This window comes from Procambarus clarkii, chromosome 10 (genome assembly GCF_040958095.1).
Source record: "Procambarus clarkii isolate CNS0578487 chromosome 10, FALCON_Pclarkii_2.0, whole genome shotgun sequence".
Taxonomy (NCBI): domain Eukaryota; kingdom Metazoa; phylum Arthropoda; class Malacostraca; order Decapoda; family Cambaridae; genus Procambarus; species Procambarus clarkii.
This window is the reverse complement of record NC_091159.1, coordinates 18,879,672-18,898,071: the sequence shown is the minus strand read 5'-3', so window position 1 is coordinate 18,898,071 and position 18,400 is coordinate 18,879,672. Positions and strand designations below refer to the sequence as shown.

The 18,400-nt window shown below is 38.5% G+C and overlaps 1 protein-coding gene across 10 annotated transcripts in view; it reads right to left on the bottom strand.

The window, feature by feature from the left end:
* LOC123746761 (protein lifeguard 1) overlaps positions 1-18,400 on the bottom strand; it is an 88,877-nt gene that overhangs the window by 11,073 nt on the left and 59,404 nt on the right. For 8 of the 10 annotated variants that reach the window (XM_045728521.2, XM_045728529.2, XM_069321678.1 and 5 more), the window contains one exon: positions 1,849-18,173. The exons of the other annotated variants lie outside the window; for them this stretch is intronic. In XM_045728521.2, the coding sequence (XP_045584477.2) occupies positions 17,973-18,173 (201 nt within the window). In that variant the 3' untranslated portion in view covers positions 1,849-17,972. Of the gene's footprint in view, positions 1-1,848; positions 18,174-18,400 lie in introns of those variants that run through there. 10 annotated transcript variants of the gene reach the window in all.

The window sequence follows — 18,400 nt, the reverse complement described above, 5'->3', positions numbered from 1 at the left end:
ATTCTATCAAAAATATTTGAAAAAATTATTTACAAACAGCTCTATTCCTACCTCGTAAAATTCGACATACTCAGCCCCTGCCAGTTTGGCTTCCGGTCCCAAAAGAGTACCAATGATGCAATCATTAGTCTCCTTGACATTATCTACTCAGCCCTTGACAAAAATGAGTTTCCGATTGGACTCTTCATTGACCTAAGAAAAGCCTTTGATACTGTTAATCACAACTACCTCTTACTTAAACTCCAGCATTATGGAATCCGAGGCCTTGCCCTTGACTACATCCGATCCTATCTTAGTGACAGACACCAATATGTAACCATCAATGATACAACTTCTTCCACTCTACCAATTACCGTTGGAGTGCCACAGGGCAGCATCTTAGGACCTCTTCTATTTCTTATATATATAAACGATCTGCCTAATGTCTCTAATATTCTCAAACCTATATTGTTTGCTGACGATACTACCCTTATCTACTCAAACCTCAACCCACATACACTAAATAATGTTGTGAATAATGAATTAAAAAAAGTCCACTTATGGATGTCAACGAACAAACTAACATTAAACATCGAAAAGACTTACTACATCTTATTTGGAAGCAAATCATCAAATGCAATTCAGCTACAGATAGACAACATTAACATCAGTAATAAAAATGATGGCAAGTTTCTTGGCCTATTCCTAGACAAGAGACTCAACTTCAGCACCCACATTCAACACATAACTAAGAAAGTCTCTAAGACAGTTGGTATACTCTCCAAAATCAGATATTATGTTCCTAACTCTGCTCTCCTCTCACTATATTATGCACTAATCTACCCCTATCTTAATTATGGTATCTGTGCATGGGGGTCTACCACTGCAAACCACCTTAAGCCCATCATCACACAGCAAAAATCTGCTATCAGAATAATAACTAACTCTGCTTTCAGACAACACTCAGCTCCCTTGTTTAAATCTCTAAACTTGCTAAATATTAACTCCCTCCACACATTCTCTTGTGTCAACTACATTTACAAAACCCTGTTCTTAAATGCAAACCATGCTCTGAAACTCTCCCTGGACAGATGTAATAGGACCCATTATCACCACACCAGAAATAAATATCTCTTTGATATCCCCAGGGTCAAACTTAATCTGTGTAAACACTCTATGCAAATTAAGGGACCTAGTCTATGGAACTCACTCCCTAGTGAATTGAAAAACTGTAAAACTTTTGCCTTATTTAAAAGCAAAACCAAAAAGTACCTAACTTCATCTATTTAGTTTCCTACACTGAGCTTTAAATTTGCTCTGTACCTAGTGGTACCCAATCTCCTAATTTTTATGTAATATCAAACAACCTTATCATTGTGTTCATTGCTGTCTTCTTTTATGTGCTAGCCATATGCTGTATTGTGACTACCAATTTTTGTCAACTACCATTCAAGCTGTCATTGCAATCAATCTTATATTGTTTCTGCTGTATTGTGCCTACCAATTTGTTGTCAACTACCATTTTAAGCTGTCATTGCAATCAATCATAGCTACCTATGTGCTTTAATATACTGTACCTATAATTTTCTCTCATCTTTTTTTTTTCATTCCATGTAATCTGTTATCATTTTTTTTGTCTATAAATTTTGCAAGTATTTACCTCCTTAAAATTTTCTTAGATTAAGGACCTGCCCGAAACGCTGCGCGTGCTAGTGGCTTTACAAGACTGTAATTACCATAATTGTATCCTCACATTCCTTATGTACATTCTTGTATATGCATAAATAAATAAATAAATAAATAAATAAATATAACGGGAAAAAATGAAGTGGTTGTTCACGTATAATGTTCGAAGATTAAAAACAAGACTAAAGCACATCATATTTATTTGCATTAAATACAAACAAAATTGCAAATCTGCACATCACAGTTTTAAACATTTACAATATTTAATAAAAAAAACAGTCTTGAATGTAATGAAACGCCATTTTCTGGGTGAGCCCCAGAGGCTCCCTGGAGCTATCGAGCTAATATACAATACACTAGACCAGGAGCAAGGTCGTGGCCCAACGCAGCGGGGGTTAGTCAATGGCGTTCAGTCTACCAGGGGACCACGAGCCAGAACCTGGCCCCCTCAGAGGGGGACAGGAAGCAATGGCCCTTGAAACCCCCCCCCCCCCCTTTGATTGAGAGTTTTCCTTATATGAAATCGACCAAGGTTAGGCACCCAGAAAGGTAGGCATAGCAAAACAGACCCCCACGTGGTAAGAAAATTGCAACCAAAAACCAGAGATGGAGAGCTCCCTCAATTCCCATGAAACAAGCAAACATCACACCTCGCTACTGTGCTGCCCTCCCCTCCCAAGGAGGGGGGGGGGGAGGGGAAGTCCCATACCACTCACGCCTGCTACCCAGCAACTCCAGCTCGGAGGCCAAGCATCAAAACAACGCAATCAGATGGGACTTCGGCCAGTTCACCAGGAACCCGAACCCCTGGCGAGTAGACCGGCTGGGAACTCTCACCTGCCAGTCGTCGAGGTAGGCCAGAACTCGAACCCCTAGCAGACGCAAACGGGTCACCACGACCCAGGTAAGACACATGAATACACGAGGTGCCAGATTCAAGCCAAAAGGAATGCTACGAAACAGCAACGAACAATACGGTGATGAAAACCTAAGAGCCAGGGCCCACCTGGCCCTAGGAGCCGGATTCCAAAGAGAGCGAACACAGCCTGCCGGCACGCGAGGCTAGAAGCAAAGAACAGAGACACCGCCTCCTTGAGAATTGGTGCAAACTACTTCTACAATGCGGCCGACATCCTAGCCGCAGAAGTCAGCGCCCCAAACCAAGGCCCGGCACCCAACGCCCCCACATCCTCCTCAAGCAAGTCCGAGGACAGCTCGAGAATGGAAAAGAAGCGTAAGACCTATGCCAAATGCCCACGGGTATGCAAGTCCTCAGCAAACAAAGACCCCAAAAGGGTGGGAACCTGCACTTGCAGCTGCACAAGGCCAACATCCTGAGAAAGCACAAGGGCGAACAAGCACGCATTAAGACGCTCAAATTCGCCCCTCCCAGGTAAACCAGTAGAATGGTACAAGTTTCTCGCCATTCAAGCATATGGGGTCCGACAGAACTCATGCCATGCCCCCAACGAAAAGAATGAGCAGTCTGCCAGCCAGGAATACTTCGGAACCTCCAAACGCACCCATAACAGAGGCAGAATTCGGGTCTTGCAGGGGGAAGCAGCAAGCACCTCCCAAACCTCCTTAGGCGAGATACAATTGGCAGAAAACCTCCGGAAGGAAGGAGCCGAGGAACCCAAGGGAACCGAGCCCAGGAAGAAACAGACCTTAAATCATACTCATACAGCGAAGGGGGATTAAGAAAACCCCTTCCCTTGCAACAACAAGCCCCCCAAAAAGGGCACCAACACCCAAGCGGGGTCAAAGGGGGACCCAAGCCCCCCAGGTAAACTCCTCCCCAGCCCTGGGAACTCACAAATCAGGACCCGGGGCAGGACAGTCCTCCATACCCTCTACCCCTGAAGAAAAGGAAGGCAGAGTCCAGGGGGAAGGCAGAGTCCAGGGGAAGGCAGAGTCCAGGGGAAAGGCAGAAAAGAAGGGGGCCTGCTGGTGGAACCAAGAAGCCTCGGCAGGAGGAACTGGCTAGAATGCCTCCGTCCCCCAACCCGAATAGGGCAGCCCCAAAACTGCCCAGGTCTTATTACCAACTAAACCCGCTGAGACTCTGAAACCCTCAAACATTTGGGAGCCGGAAGCAGGGAAGAAAGAGGGGCAGGACGAACAACAGGGCAAGGACCAGGGAGCCCAGATGGAATCAAAGTCAAAGCGACTAACGCCCCCAAGTCTAGGTCTCTATAACAGGGCAGCCTCGGGGCATGCGGGTGGGCAACCAACCTAGTGCGTTGCAACCTAAACCTAGCAAGCAACGCGGATGCTGCCTGTACCTGAATATCAATGTTATAAGAATGGGTAAACTGGAGAACATGCAGAGAACACTACTTGCAAGATTCCAGGTCAAAGGTATCGTTGACCCAACTGGCAGCATGACGGAGGCAAAAGCAGTGACTGTCACCCTGAGACAAGGGCACATTGCAACCTTCAAACTTCCACGAGGCGAGCTGGAACTCGGAAGACGCATCCATAGGTCCACTGAGCCCTGACAGGGTTTTCCAGAGCCTGTAGGCTGACTGCTACAGGATGCCCGGGCAAGGTGTTGCGAACCAGTTAGACCCAAAGCTAACAAGGGGGAAGATCAAAACACTGAAACTCCTGAGACATGTACAATCACAGGGGGTGGGGGGGGGGCCTAGCGGAGGGACACTAAAATATAAGTGGTCCTATAGTCACATATTTACAGCCACACCAGGCAACCTTAACAAGAAGTAAAAGAAAACCCTCACAAAAATACGTCCCCAGAGAAAACAGGAACCGGCCGCTGCATAGGTAAGCTGGCTGCGCAACACCTTGATGCCCCAACCAGCAACAATGCCATTCCCTATCCAAAGCCAAACAAGGGCCATGAAACCTCAGCTGGCCTCGAGGGGGGGGGGGAGGTAAATGCTGAGCAGCAAAAAAACCTATGGAAATAGCATCCAGAAAGCACCAGGGAGGAGAACCTTGACACCCAAGGGTAGTACTCTGAGGGCACTTAAGGAAGGCTGCCGTAAGCGCATGCACCCCGGTACACTTAAGTACACCTGGCCACCACACCACTAAAGCAAATCACTGCCAGGAAACCGAGATCAGAATTGACGACTACCCCAGATCGCATTAGCCAACGAACTGAAATTGCTGGGTAGCCGGGGTGGGAGTTCAGGGCTCCCCCACCCTCTCCCAAGGAGAGGGAGGGCTGTGAGGAAGAGGTGTGATGTTTACTCGTTTCCTTGGGAATTGAGGGAGTTCTCCCTCTCTGTTCAGTTTTAGGTTGCAATTTTCTTACTATGTGAGGTCTGTTTTGTTATGCCTACCTTTTGTGATGCCTAACCTCGGTCGACAGCAGATAAGGAATACCCCAACCACAAGGGGAGGGAGGTTCCAGGGGTCATTGCTCCCTGTGCCTCTGAGGGGGCCAAGTTCTGGCTCGTGGTCCCCGGTAGGCAGAACTTCAATGACTAATGCCCTGGTCTAATGTATCGCATATTAGCCCGATAACTCCAGGGAGCCAGAGGGGCTCCCCACTGAAAAAAGCATTGGCAATAACAACACCATGGAAATTTGGCAAAGCCTTTAAAAGACCTCTAAATGCTCAACACAATATTTCAGTGCCAACGTCAAATGCGGTGTGTATTTCCATACATTCATTTAATAAGCCCTTACAAAAATTCTCCAGATATAGTTGGACAATCTTACTATAGTAGTAATAGTGAAGAGATTGAACTTTTATATTTTGATTTCTGTACTTAACACACGGGAAAATCACATTTTGCATAGCAGGACTCTTATAAACACTCAAGCAAACAGTAACCAGTTTCCCATAATCAAGCAAATATTAAAAAGTAACCCTATATATATACGCACTAGAACACAAGATTACCGCATATAATGTTTTCGTGTTATAAAAACACTGCAGAAGACATTGCACCAGGTACTTCATTAGCAAAGCACTGCAAATGCAGGGAATAATTTCACTACAGCACGATCAGCACCAGACACTTGTGATTATCAATACCAATAATTATTTCAAAATATTTCTTGATTTAAAGATAAACATTTATTAGTTAAGGATGTGACTAAAAGAATTATGAATATATTCTATACAGTAATCAATTAGAATCAGAAATCTGATAGTTTTAACTTTTACAAAAAAACTTAAAGAAGACTGATATATGTTTTGTAAATGAAGACCTAAAGTTTATGCAAAGAGGGATAAATAATTTACTACAATCATTAGTATTGTGAAAATAATAAATATGTGAATCTAAGGAAATTAATAGTTCAGTTATCTACTTAAAATGCTTGATGATACAAATATCACTTGAATTTTGCAAGATAACTGTACACTATTTGTACACACTGAGCAAAGCTTGTATGTACAACATTCTTCAAAGCCCTACAAATGTGTAGTTCACATTTCTGCAATTATGAGCATTAAATGTTTAAGATATCAAAAAATTATGCATTCTGGTTTATTAGTGATATTTAAGCATTTCAAATGTGTCATATATGTCTTACCAAAATAATTAAATGTAATTTAATCTTTCTTCAAAATATTTTATTGTATGTTAATGAATAAGTTAGTCACCTCAGTAATTTCAGCAATTTCCTTCACAAACGCTGCTGCAAAAATCTTTGGTTTAATTATAATTTTCTATTTATAAATTTTAAAATGTAGTTTTATACGCTACAATGGTCGACATCTATGAAAACCATGATGCTTTTATGAGATTCTTTAGTTTTAGTTCAAAAAAATAATTAACTTCATTTCTTTGTACTGGCTTCTTCTTAACTTCTACTCTGGTACAGATCTACATTAATCAATCTTATAACCAAAAATCAAAAGGTAGCCACTATAACCACCCACCCTATCAATACTTCATGGAAATATGCATTAACCATTAGCACTATGGTAACATACAAAGCCACTAATTAAGCTTCGTTCAAAAATTTTCCAAAGCCAGCATTTTGTGCATAAAGACTCAAGCCAGCATTATTCATTACCTTTTTTAATTTAAACTAAATTATAATACTAAATCATTCAATCTAATGTTTCAAGTTCACTTTCCAGCATAGAAAGTTACACACTGCAGAGTACCAAATATCTTTCAATACAAAAATGTGGCTCCGAACAAGAGTATACTTTACTACAATTGGCAAAGATAAAAGTACCCGGTATACAGCACAGTAATTTTGCATGTAAAGAACACCACAAAATAGATCAAACAAATATTTACTCTAAAAAGTTATATTTCTAATCCTGCAAAAGCATATGCCTAAAATTTACATCTTAATACAGTACAGTACAATACAACACCTGAAATTAGCTATTAACACACTGCATTCCAATGACATGTTAACATTACATGTATTAATTTTAACTGCTCCAACGAAGCATTTGAACATAATCTGATCCAGAAGAAATTAGCAAAAGAAGGCACCAAGCCTGGAAGACTTTAGTACCATCTGTGATGAGGAACAGTAACAAAAGAGCCTAGACATCACCCAAGACGCCAAAACGAAAGCAAATGGACACGAGACAAGCAATGTGAAGTCATCACAGACGTTAGCAAAGGACAAGTGACAGACTAGAAATCAAAATTCCCAATCATCCTGAAAATCAGGACATTCTATGAGATGTGCTACTGTATGGACAATGGAGTTCAGACAATAAGGGGCAGATCTTTGTTTCATTAAGAGTCTGAAAGTTCGGCATGTGGGGCCAATACGTAACCTTTCGTCTATTACGCATTCGCGTTCTCTTGTTACTACCCAAGTATAGTTACAGGGTGAATTACACTTGTGATTTTAATGATTACACATATCTAAAAGAAAACATCATCATCATCATGAGCTGAAAGATTGCACTAAATACTTGGGAAGTATCAGTCAAAAATAATCGTAACAATACTAAACTACAAATAAACCAACAACCAGACAAGCAGCATTTATTTCCTTTAGTTCTGAATATATTCTCTCATATGCACACTTATATATGAACAAACAAGGAATGTCATAAGTTTTCCTCTCATATATACTATAATACTGTAGATTTATATACATTAACTTCCAGATATTGTATTAGGTACGAAAATATATGTCCTATACAGTAAATCCAAGTAACTAATGAAACATTCTATAAAATACATTAATACCATGAATTTTCTTGAAACAGTATTGTCATTTCAGTTACAATTACTTTTAATTATATATACTGTACAGTGGAACCTCGGGGAACAAATTAAATCCCGTGCCAAGAAATGCATCGTAACCTGAATATTCACACACCATATCAAATTTTTTTCCCCATAAAAAAATAATATAAATTTAATTAATCCATTCCACATACCCAAAAATATCGACTAAAAAATACATTTTATACAGAGTACTACTCGTATTTTTTACTGCACTTAACTTTTATTGAGGACTCTTGGCATATAGAAGACGGTGAGGAGGGAAAGTGTTTTAGTGTTTAAAATGGGAAGTCCACTTTCATTCATTTCAGGCAGTGACAACATCTCTGGGGGTTCTCTCTCTCTCACTCCTATGTTTTGGCGACTGCAAGGGCCTGGTTGTGGTTCACTACTTGTATAAGAATCTGTCTAAAGACACTTGTTTTTGCCTACATTTTAACAATTGTCTGTAGTAAGACATCATATTGTCATAAAAAAAAGGTTAACACAACGGCTTTCTACAGCTTTATCTGGGCAAGTATTTTCAGCATAAATTTGCAGTCTGTCTGATCATTAACTATTTTCTTAAGTTGAACTTTGCTATCGACTTCCTTGGGACCCAAGGTGTGATATGTATTAAGAACGTCACTTTTCAGCAACGAGAAAAAAGCACACACAATTAAATTATTCACAGAGAATTCAAGTATGGTTATCCCTAGGTGGAATATACAGATAAACTGATTGTACCTAGCCCCGCAGAATCCACGTGTGTTACCCACACAAGTATGATCAAGCGATTCGAGCTCCAGAGTAAACGTCGTACATCAGGGCATATTTTACTACGAAATTGTTGTTGCAAACTGAAAAATTAGTATTCTGTGGCAATCTTACACAGAAGTTCCACTGTACTGTATTCTCATTATTATATCATAGTACTGTAGTACTACTACTGTTCTTTGTATTTTACACATTTACAATCTTTCAGCTTTTTTAACACATCTTGCTTAACTCTACTTTAGAACCAATTAACATACATGTATATTGACATTCCACTATCTTGCGAGTCTAAATTAGCTTGGAATCGTGATGGCTTTTTTTTTTTTTTTTTGGGCTGGATTGTTTGTTTGGGATGTTTCAACACCCTAGGGGTACTAAGAAAAGGTTAATGCAAGGACTAAATATGTAAGCACCTTACATACATTTTATACCTAATTTCTTAAGAAATGGAATGAAAAAGGGATAAAAACAAAGGGGGCCAGAAGAAGTATTAGCAAATAATAACAATAATGAACTTTTTTTGTTTAAAACATGCAGGTATTTTTGTTTAAAATGGAATCATGTACAAATAGAACAATATACTGAATATGTTTAATTTACTCGATAAGCAGGATTGACACTAACTCAAATTTTATTATAATATTAACATTTAATATAATTTATCTTGAAGTTTTATTGTACAATCTTTATGCAGTATGGCACAAAGGTTTACCTAAATTATAAATCCTGTTCTTCCCATGGATATTAAGGAGGATATTTCATAACCATTTTAAAGCATTTTATGTTTCACCAACTTGACTGCATGTACACTACCACACTCTTCTGCTGCCCCTGGAACCATCCTCCAGGGATGGCCTTGTGCACACAACAATCTACCCCAGACCTTTCAATCATCATCATTTCAAAACTTCACAAGAAATATTTTCAAGTTATTAACCAAACAATTTTACATAACTATTCTGCCTTAAAAAATTAAGGCAAAATTACTAAGTGCATATAAAACTCCATTGTTCCATTCTGGGCAACTTATTTTTAGAGGGAGTACGGAGCCTTCCAATCCTTTCACACATTCATGCAAGCACCAGCTACTGCCTGCTCAGATGGGGCTGGAGAAGAGGGAAGGAGCATGATGGGTCCATGTGGGTCACATGGTGTACCAATATGTACAACACCTTCATATACACCTGTAAGCACCCATAAATTGCCTTCTAACATTCTTCCTCCTCCAGCTTTCACCACTTTATTAAAGTAATTATCAAAGGAAGGCACCAAGCTGGGAAGACTATTTAATCACTTTCTCAAGTTACATTTTAACATGTGCACCACCATTAAGTTGGCCCGATGCAAATCATCATTATTATATTTATACCAACTCACTTTATGCACGATGTTTTACAATAAAACACATTAATTACATATTCTCATACTTATTATATTACTGTACTTTTTAATTATACATTTAGACTTAGATTTTCGACACGTTTCCTAACTCCACATTATGTGTGTATTAATGTCTTAAATTTGTAAAACATTCAACATTCTTTCTTTCCTTATTTCCCCAAACTTGTTCCAGCTGGTGCAACATCATTTTGAAACTATAGTACTGTACTTGTATGATTTCTTCTTTCATGATGTTTAGAATTACTATTACAACAGACTACTGGTTGAACACATGTATAACAGACACTACTTTTACACCAGGTAAACAATTACCGTAAATGGATTAACAGCCAATTATTTGTTTCACGCAGGTTTGTGCGTAAATGAATACTTTCAGAATGTAAATTTTTTCCCTCCCTAGCCTTGACAAATTATGAGGTAAAAAGCAACCTGTTGATGCAAATGGTTCAGAGGAATGCATGTTGAAATTTGAAATCATGCAGGATGATTCCTCACTCCAAAGCAAACTTATAACGCTGACGAAACAAGCTTGTACTGGTGTATATTAGACAGTTATTTATACGCTCACCAGGATGAAAGTTATGGTTCAGCTGGGTTCAAGGCAAATAATGAAAGGCTCTCTGCACTTTGTTGCGCAAATGCAGCTGGTGCACACAAAATAAAATCACTCGTTATTGGCTAAAATGAAAATCTAAAGGCATTTAAAGCTATTCAGAATACTATCCCTATGATTTATAATGCTCAACCCACTGCATGGATATCTAGAGCCATTTTTAGTGAATGGTTTTTAAGTGATTTCGTACCCCGAGGTGAAAAAACATTTTCACTGCATTGGCTTGACAGAACAGCAAAGTGATGCTCTTTCTTGATAATAGTTCAACACATCTACATGAAGATGAACTAGCTATGGGCAATATGTGTGTGGTACATTTCTGCCACCGAACACAACTTCTTTGATCCACATCAATCAATCTAATTCCAATCAAGAAATAATTGAACCTCAAACTCTACTTCAGAACCAAGTTTGCCAGACAACTCCATGCAAAGAAGGGTATCAAGGATTTCATGAAAACATTACTATAGTCAATTGTGTGGTGTATTGCACACAAATAGTCAAGCAATCAACCTTGAAGCATGCCTGGAACAAACCTGATGATAATGACAATGCTACAGATTTTGAAGGATTTGGTGGAAAGAAAATAAGTGAGATTAAATTAATTAAGACAAGTACTTCTTACTTATGTTAAAGGAATAAACAAAGTCCCAACAACTGAGAAAATTCATCATAGCCAATCATGAAGTGGATGCAGGGATTGAGTGTGATATAGATGTTCCTACTGCACCAAGCATGTCTGATATCATTAATTTGGTGACAGAAAATAGCAAGACAAATTTGCAGGCTTCAGAAGATTCATCAGGAGGAAGAAAGAGCAACTCAAGCGAGCATTGCAATGGTAGAGAAAAGCTTTGAAACCATTTAAACGTTTTGGAGAGAAGATCTGATGCCAATCCTCAAGAGTCTGGTGGCATTTAGTAGATTTTACGCATGCAGGAATCATTCGCATTTTTTTTTACACACTTTCAAAAATGCAGGTGTCTTGAGGCAATTAACACCGACACTTTTGAGAGGGCTTCCAAGAACTCAAACTGAAGCCTGGTTGTGTTCCTCCTACATATAACCCTCAAAATCTCAGCCCTAAACATCTACCTCCACACTCAATACCACCATACTTAACTAGCCATCATTCCAAGATCGTATGTGGAGAAACATCTGAACACTGGTGGAGTACTCATATTTATTGTTTTCGTATTACTGTACTGTACCAATATTTTGTAGTACAGTAGTACAAAACTGTACTGTACTCATCCAGTACAGTGCACTCATCCAAGACACCAATGACTACACATCCAATTGCAATTGGTCCCGAGGTATTCAGAAGGAAGAATGTTGAGAGTACCGAGTTAAACTGTGGTTAGCAAACCTATACATACTTGAGTACATACTGCACATGCATTTACCAGTTAATCTGTTTTATGTATTCATATTTTTGGACCTGAAATGCATTCTATTTCTTGCACCAGATCCTTAATGAAATATTGTACAATGGATATCACTTATTGTGAGCTGAATAATGCAACTACCTGTAGTGTAGAACCAGAAGTGAACCGAAGGCCTAGGATCAAGATGCCTGTAATCTTTACTTTGCTATGGAATTTTTCAGTTCATGCAGAATTTACTCGCCAATTAACTACACGCAGTATGCAATTTGCACAGTTCATTACTTTGTGATGCAGATTTAGTTGTGCAGGTAAGCACATTTAGCGTATCGACAATGTGTTGATGTGTACATTGCAGTTACACGGCTCACGAAAACATTAACGTGGACTAGTATGAATTACAACTGGGTCCAACACATTTTACGCAGCGAGTCGGGTCACCACCACAGAAGTTTATTTCTTGTGTTTTATATGCTTTAGTTGTATTTATGAACCATACTACATTGTATGCATTTTTAACTATTATATACTGAATTTGTAACTGGAATGTGATTGAAGTGTAAAATGTTAATATGCAGGTTTTAAAATGCAGGTTTTGTCAATAGCAGACTTTATAGTGTTTGAAAACTAAGCACGTATTTTCCAAATATTGTTTGCTAATGTTGATTTGCAGCTTTTGATTTTCACATTTATCCAGGAGCCCAGCCCCCAACATGAATCAAGGACACCCTTGTATGAGAAACACGGGTCATATAGCCCAGTTGCTGGTTCACAACCGAGGGTCCCGAGCTAGATCTCCCCTGTAGAAACTGTTGAGCCTTTCACCCGATGCTTCTGTTCGTTTAGCAGTAACTAGGTACTCAAAAATTAGGCAACTGTTGTGAGATGCATCCTGGGGAAGATCAGTAGTTAACCTAAAGGAACCTCAATAAGCTTAAGTACAGGCTTCCTGTCCCCGCCAATGGGAAAACCAAGAGAGCACATTAACACTAATCTCGGCAAGAGCACACACAAGTACAGTACATTAACAATTTTTTTGATAAACATGCTGTTAATTTTAGAAACTTTCACTTACTTAAGATGGACGAATATCACTAAAAATTTCACAATAATTTACTTTATATTCTACATATCAACAAAGCTCACTTTCATCTAGCTATACCTCTGTATTTTTTACTTCCAATAGGTTCTCATTTAAACTCAATGTAGGTACATTTAAATTCATATCATTGGGGACAATAGTGTTCAGCATTTTCCACTGTATACCGAATTGAACAGGCTACTTTCCTGCAATTAATCACAGACTTACATTAATTACATTCTCATCCTTGCAATATTTTCTGGTATGAGAAAATATTGAAGCTGTACAATAGAATCGAACCCGCAATACCTGAACTTCTTAGGAACCCGTACTATTGTCTAGACATGGGTAGGGAATCTGTTTCATATGAAGGCCATATTTTACTTTGGGAAGATTTCATAGGGCTGCACCTTAATAGTAGGATAATAATATGCTGTAACATTTTTTTTATATTGAATTGGCTTATAGTCAAAGCTGCAAAAGAACTTATGTATTTAAATACTCAAATACAGCAAAAATAAAACAAATACTTTCTGAATCTAGCAGTACTTTTTGTTTTATGTTATTTTTACAATTATAAATGTGAAAAATATATATAAACATTAAAAAAGAAATGGATTTTGATAAATTTCAACTTTTGAGAAAGCCACACTTTATGGCCAGAAGGCTACAGGTTCCCCACCCCTGGCCTAGATCATGATGGGCATAACATTATTTCAACCAGAAATACTCACATGGAATTTGGAAGGCACCACCTGGAGTATTCTGGGAGCTCTATTTCCCATACCATATTTCATCACTACCAACACTTGAGTGTAGACAGAACTCATAATTTTTACAGTATTATGGCACCGTATTGTGCCTTCCAAACTCATGTAGTACTTCTGGACGAAATCATTTTATTACATTATGGTATAGACCATATTGGAATGATGTGTGTGCCACACACCATTCCAGAGGAGTTCAGGTATGCAGGTTCAGTCCCATCGTACAGCTTCAATACTTACAATACTCATATTAATACTTATATACCCATTACATATTCGTGATTTCATTTGTGCTTTGCTATTAATACTTACAGAATTAGCAAACAATACCTTTACGACCAACTCTCCACTTCCTGCCCCTCATTGTTTTCTCCCTCACATGTGCTCTTTATTTGTACTTTGTAATTCTGTTTTTAATTTGACATACCCCAATACAATTATGTACCCAGTGTTCAACTAGCGAACACACTAATAGCTGACAAACTTGTTTCTATCAAAAAATACCATTGCTGTATTTTCAATAGATTTTTATTCCAATTAAGCATATCTGTGGTATTTTATTGGTGCTGGGAAAATGACAATGAGGCACATTCTCACACACACACAGGCAAAGATAAGATTCAATGATGCTCAAATAATGCCAGTATACTTTGTCACACAATGTTTATGCGACTCTTACAAGTAGAGGCAGAGACAATACAAAACCAACCAGCAAATCTGAATATTAAACAAATATTTTGAACCTTAAAAAATAAAGCTACAGCCTCAAACTCCATCTGAATTTACCTTCATCTAATGAACATGTGACCGTAACAATAAATGCCATATCTCTAACACTTCAAACACTTTCACTTAACTCATATTACAGGAAACCCATCCAAGTTATTTACCTAAAAAAAATAAAAATTAAAAGCATAATGCAAAGCAATAAATATTTAAAAAAATTGACTAGACAAATACTGTACGAAGTGCACACGCTCATGCCTGCCATCTACCGACTCCTTGTTTATAGTCTCAAATCACACTATTCATAATGCATGAGGCATCCACCGTTTTTAATGGTTTTATATTACTGTATAACCCTATATATGTAAAGTCACTAACACGTGACTGCTAGAGATGTTGTCGGGCATGGATAAAATGCAACAGAACATTGCATACAAGAATGTTTAGTAATAACAGTTGCTAAACATTAAGCTGTAGCATTAAGGACTTTGGTCACTACATTAAATGTTTTCCAGTGATTGATTGATGAAGATTAAGCCACCCAAGAGGTGGCACGGGCATGAATAGCCCGTAAGTGGTGGCCCTTTCGAGCCATTACCAGTATCAAAAGATGATACTGGAGATCTGTGGAGGCGCAACTGCACCCTGCGTGACGGGAGATGTCTCCCGGACCAAGTAGTGACCAAATGGTCGTTTTCCAGTGATAAGTCTTTCTGTATGCCTGGTCTCTATACCTGAATATAATACAGTACAGTATATATATATATAAAACCAAAAACGGAGAAACAAATGATTCATTTGTAAAGTTAAATTATATCCACATATTCAAAAGGCAAATTTGGCAATTCTTTGAATATGGCCACTTTTTTTTTTAAGACCATGTCTCCCACTACTGGTCACGGATTAAGACTAGTATTGGTAATGCCAGGTTTGTGAAAATTGTTTTAACCTTCATGTAGCCTTGTATTTAACTATCAAAAAGCATTTGCCACTTTTTTACCAGTTTCTTTTATAAGTCACATTGAATTCATGTCCACCATTATCATTTTTCTTGACATGTACAAATCTGAGAGCGATAATTGTTAGTATTAATTACAAATGACAGGAAAGACAAAATGGACTACTAAGACACTCTACTAAAAGCAAAATTCTGTAAGAGCTCAATTCCATTTCATTAAGAATGACTAGTTCCATCTCCCAGCCACTGTTTCAGCCATTCCACATTTTACCAATAATTCTCTACATGAAACAAACTCCCCAAAATATTAATGATAATATATAAATGTAAATGTTTAAAGTCAAAATTAAATATTCTGCACAAATTATTATTACTTCCTATATAAATGTTCTTAAAACAAAAATATGGCAGTACACTCTATTAACATAACAAACCAAACTGGCAAATAAAATACTTCAATAAAATAATGTTTCACACAAAATAAATCTTGCCTTAGCACACAATGTAATGTATGTACAAGTACACTGACTTAATGAATAAAACAGAACACTTTCAAAGGCAGGTAAAATTACTTAGTAGTACAATACAGCACAATACCGGTAGAGCAGTACAGCACAGTACCGGTAGAGCAGTACAGCACAGTACCGGTAGAGCAGTACAGCACAGTACCGGTAGAGCAGTACAGCACAGTACCGGTAGAGCAGTACAGCACAGTACCGGTAGAGCAGTACAGCACAGTACCGGTAGAGCAGTACAGCACAGTACCGGTAGAGCAGTACAGCACAGTACCGGTAGAGCAGTACAGCACAATACCAGTAGAGCAGTACAGCACAATACCGGTAGAACAGTACAGCACAGTACCGGTAGAGTAGTACAGCACAGTACCGGTAGAGTAGTACAGCACAGTACCGGTAGAGCAGTACAGCACAATACCAGTAGAGCAGTACAGCACAATACCGGTAGAGCAGTACAGTACAACACAGTACTGGTAGAGGGAAGAAATTCTCAGCCAGTATGACTATATAGCATTTGGAAGGGGTCAGGATAAGGATTTGGGATGGGCCAAGGAAAAGAAATGGTGCCCAACCACTAGGACGGTAGGGGATTGAACAGCGACCTGCATGAAGCGAGACTTCTTCAGCAGTAGCATTAAGGACTTTGGTCACTACATTAAATATTTTCCAATGATAAGTCTTTCTGTATGTCTTGTCTATACCTGAAAATAGTACATTTAATAACCAAAAGAGGAACAGTTCACTTTCAAATGCAGGTAAAGTTACATAACTGTAGCGTACAGCACAATACCGGTCGACCTGTACAGCTGGTATTGTATCTACAGGTATTGTACTGTACTGCTCTATCAGTAGAGCAGTACCATACAATACCAGTAGAGCAGTACAGTACAATACCAGTACAGAAGTACAGCGCAATACTGATAGAGCAGTACAGTACAATACCGGTAGAGCAGCACAGTACAATACCGGTAGAGCAGCACAGTACAATACCGGTAGAGCAGCACAGTACAATACCTGTTGAGCAGCACAGTACCAGTAGCATTAACAAGCACAACCTAAACATGGCATACTTGTGTTAGTGGGTCCTCAGCATTATTGCTCTCTAGACTATTCCTGGGGATGATGTGCATATGAATCAATTGTGCCATGCACTCACACTACCATCCAATTTATTAAATAAAACTTACAATTTTGATGAAGTCAATCAAATGTGTGTTTGACTATTACAGAATTCTCAACCTATCAAGCCTAAAACCGAGTACCACAGCGAAAAAAAAAATAATTAAAACTACTGTATTGTCCATGTACTTGCAGGTTCGTTGATGCTACTAATATTGCCTTAAAAAAAGGCTACTCTAACATTCAAATTCATTATAGGTGTGTAAAAGTGAGGGACTTGCAGAGCTTTACAAGACATCTTCGACATGTGATCAACGAAGCGGTCTATAATTCATGCAAAATGCTCTCGTTTACTCTCTTTCTCAGAAAATAAGTAAAGCTGTTTATAGTGTTGCTTCTTGCAGCGAAACCACACACTTCACACCAACATGACTTATGATTCTGACTCTTAAATCATGAGTTCATACACCAAATTACAAAGTGTGCAATTTTGACAATAAAATGAACACGGGAGCCATCAAAGCAATAATAATGCATGGAACGATCTACATCCTTCGTATGAAGGAAAAAGTAGCCAGGGTTAAAGTGCCAGGTTTAGTTGGATCAAGTGTACAAGGAATACCTATTTTCAGATCATGTGATTTATTCAGAAGCTACTTGAATATAACCTTGTTTACTTTCCAACAATTGGGTAATTGAAACTTCCTGGCATTACTATTTAAGCTTAATGTAGTACAAGTTATTCCAGAATACTACTGCATTTTCAGAGTAGACAACTAACAAGTTTCCCTGAAAAGTTTAGCTGCGGCTGTGGCCAATGATGGACAGAATATACATAAATATGTTGATCACGTCCAAATACAAAGTGAGGGCTGCAAAGACATACTCCTCAGGGGAGATTGAGTACTTGTGACTTCCACCAACTAACATCTGTGTATCAAACACCAGGTAGAAGGAAAAGAGCAATGCGCCAATACAGGAGTACACGATGCTCAAGATCTGCAAATGAAGAAAAGTTCTCTTACAATGTACTCATGAGTGAAACATTTGACAAACTTAAGAACTAAACATGCAAAGCCCATATGGACAAATTTCCTAACAAAAGCTAGAGACTCATTTACTACCTCTCGGGATACAATTATAATTTGTACATCCTATAATGCAAGCCCTAACCACAACCGTATAATTTGTTCCTTAGCAAATATATACTGTATATATATATAATT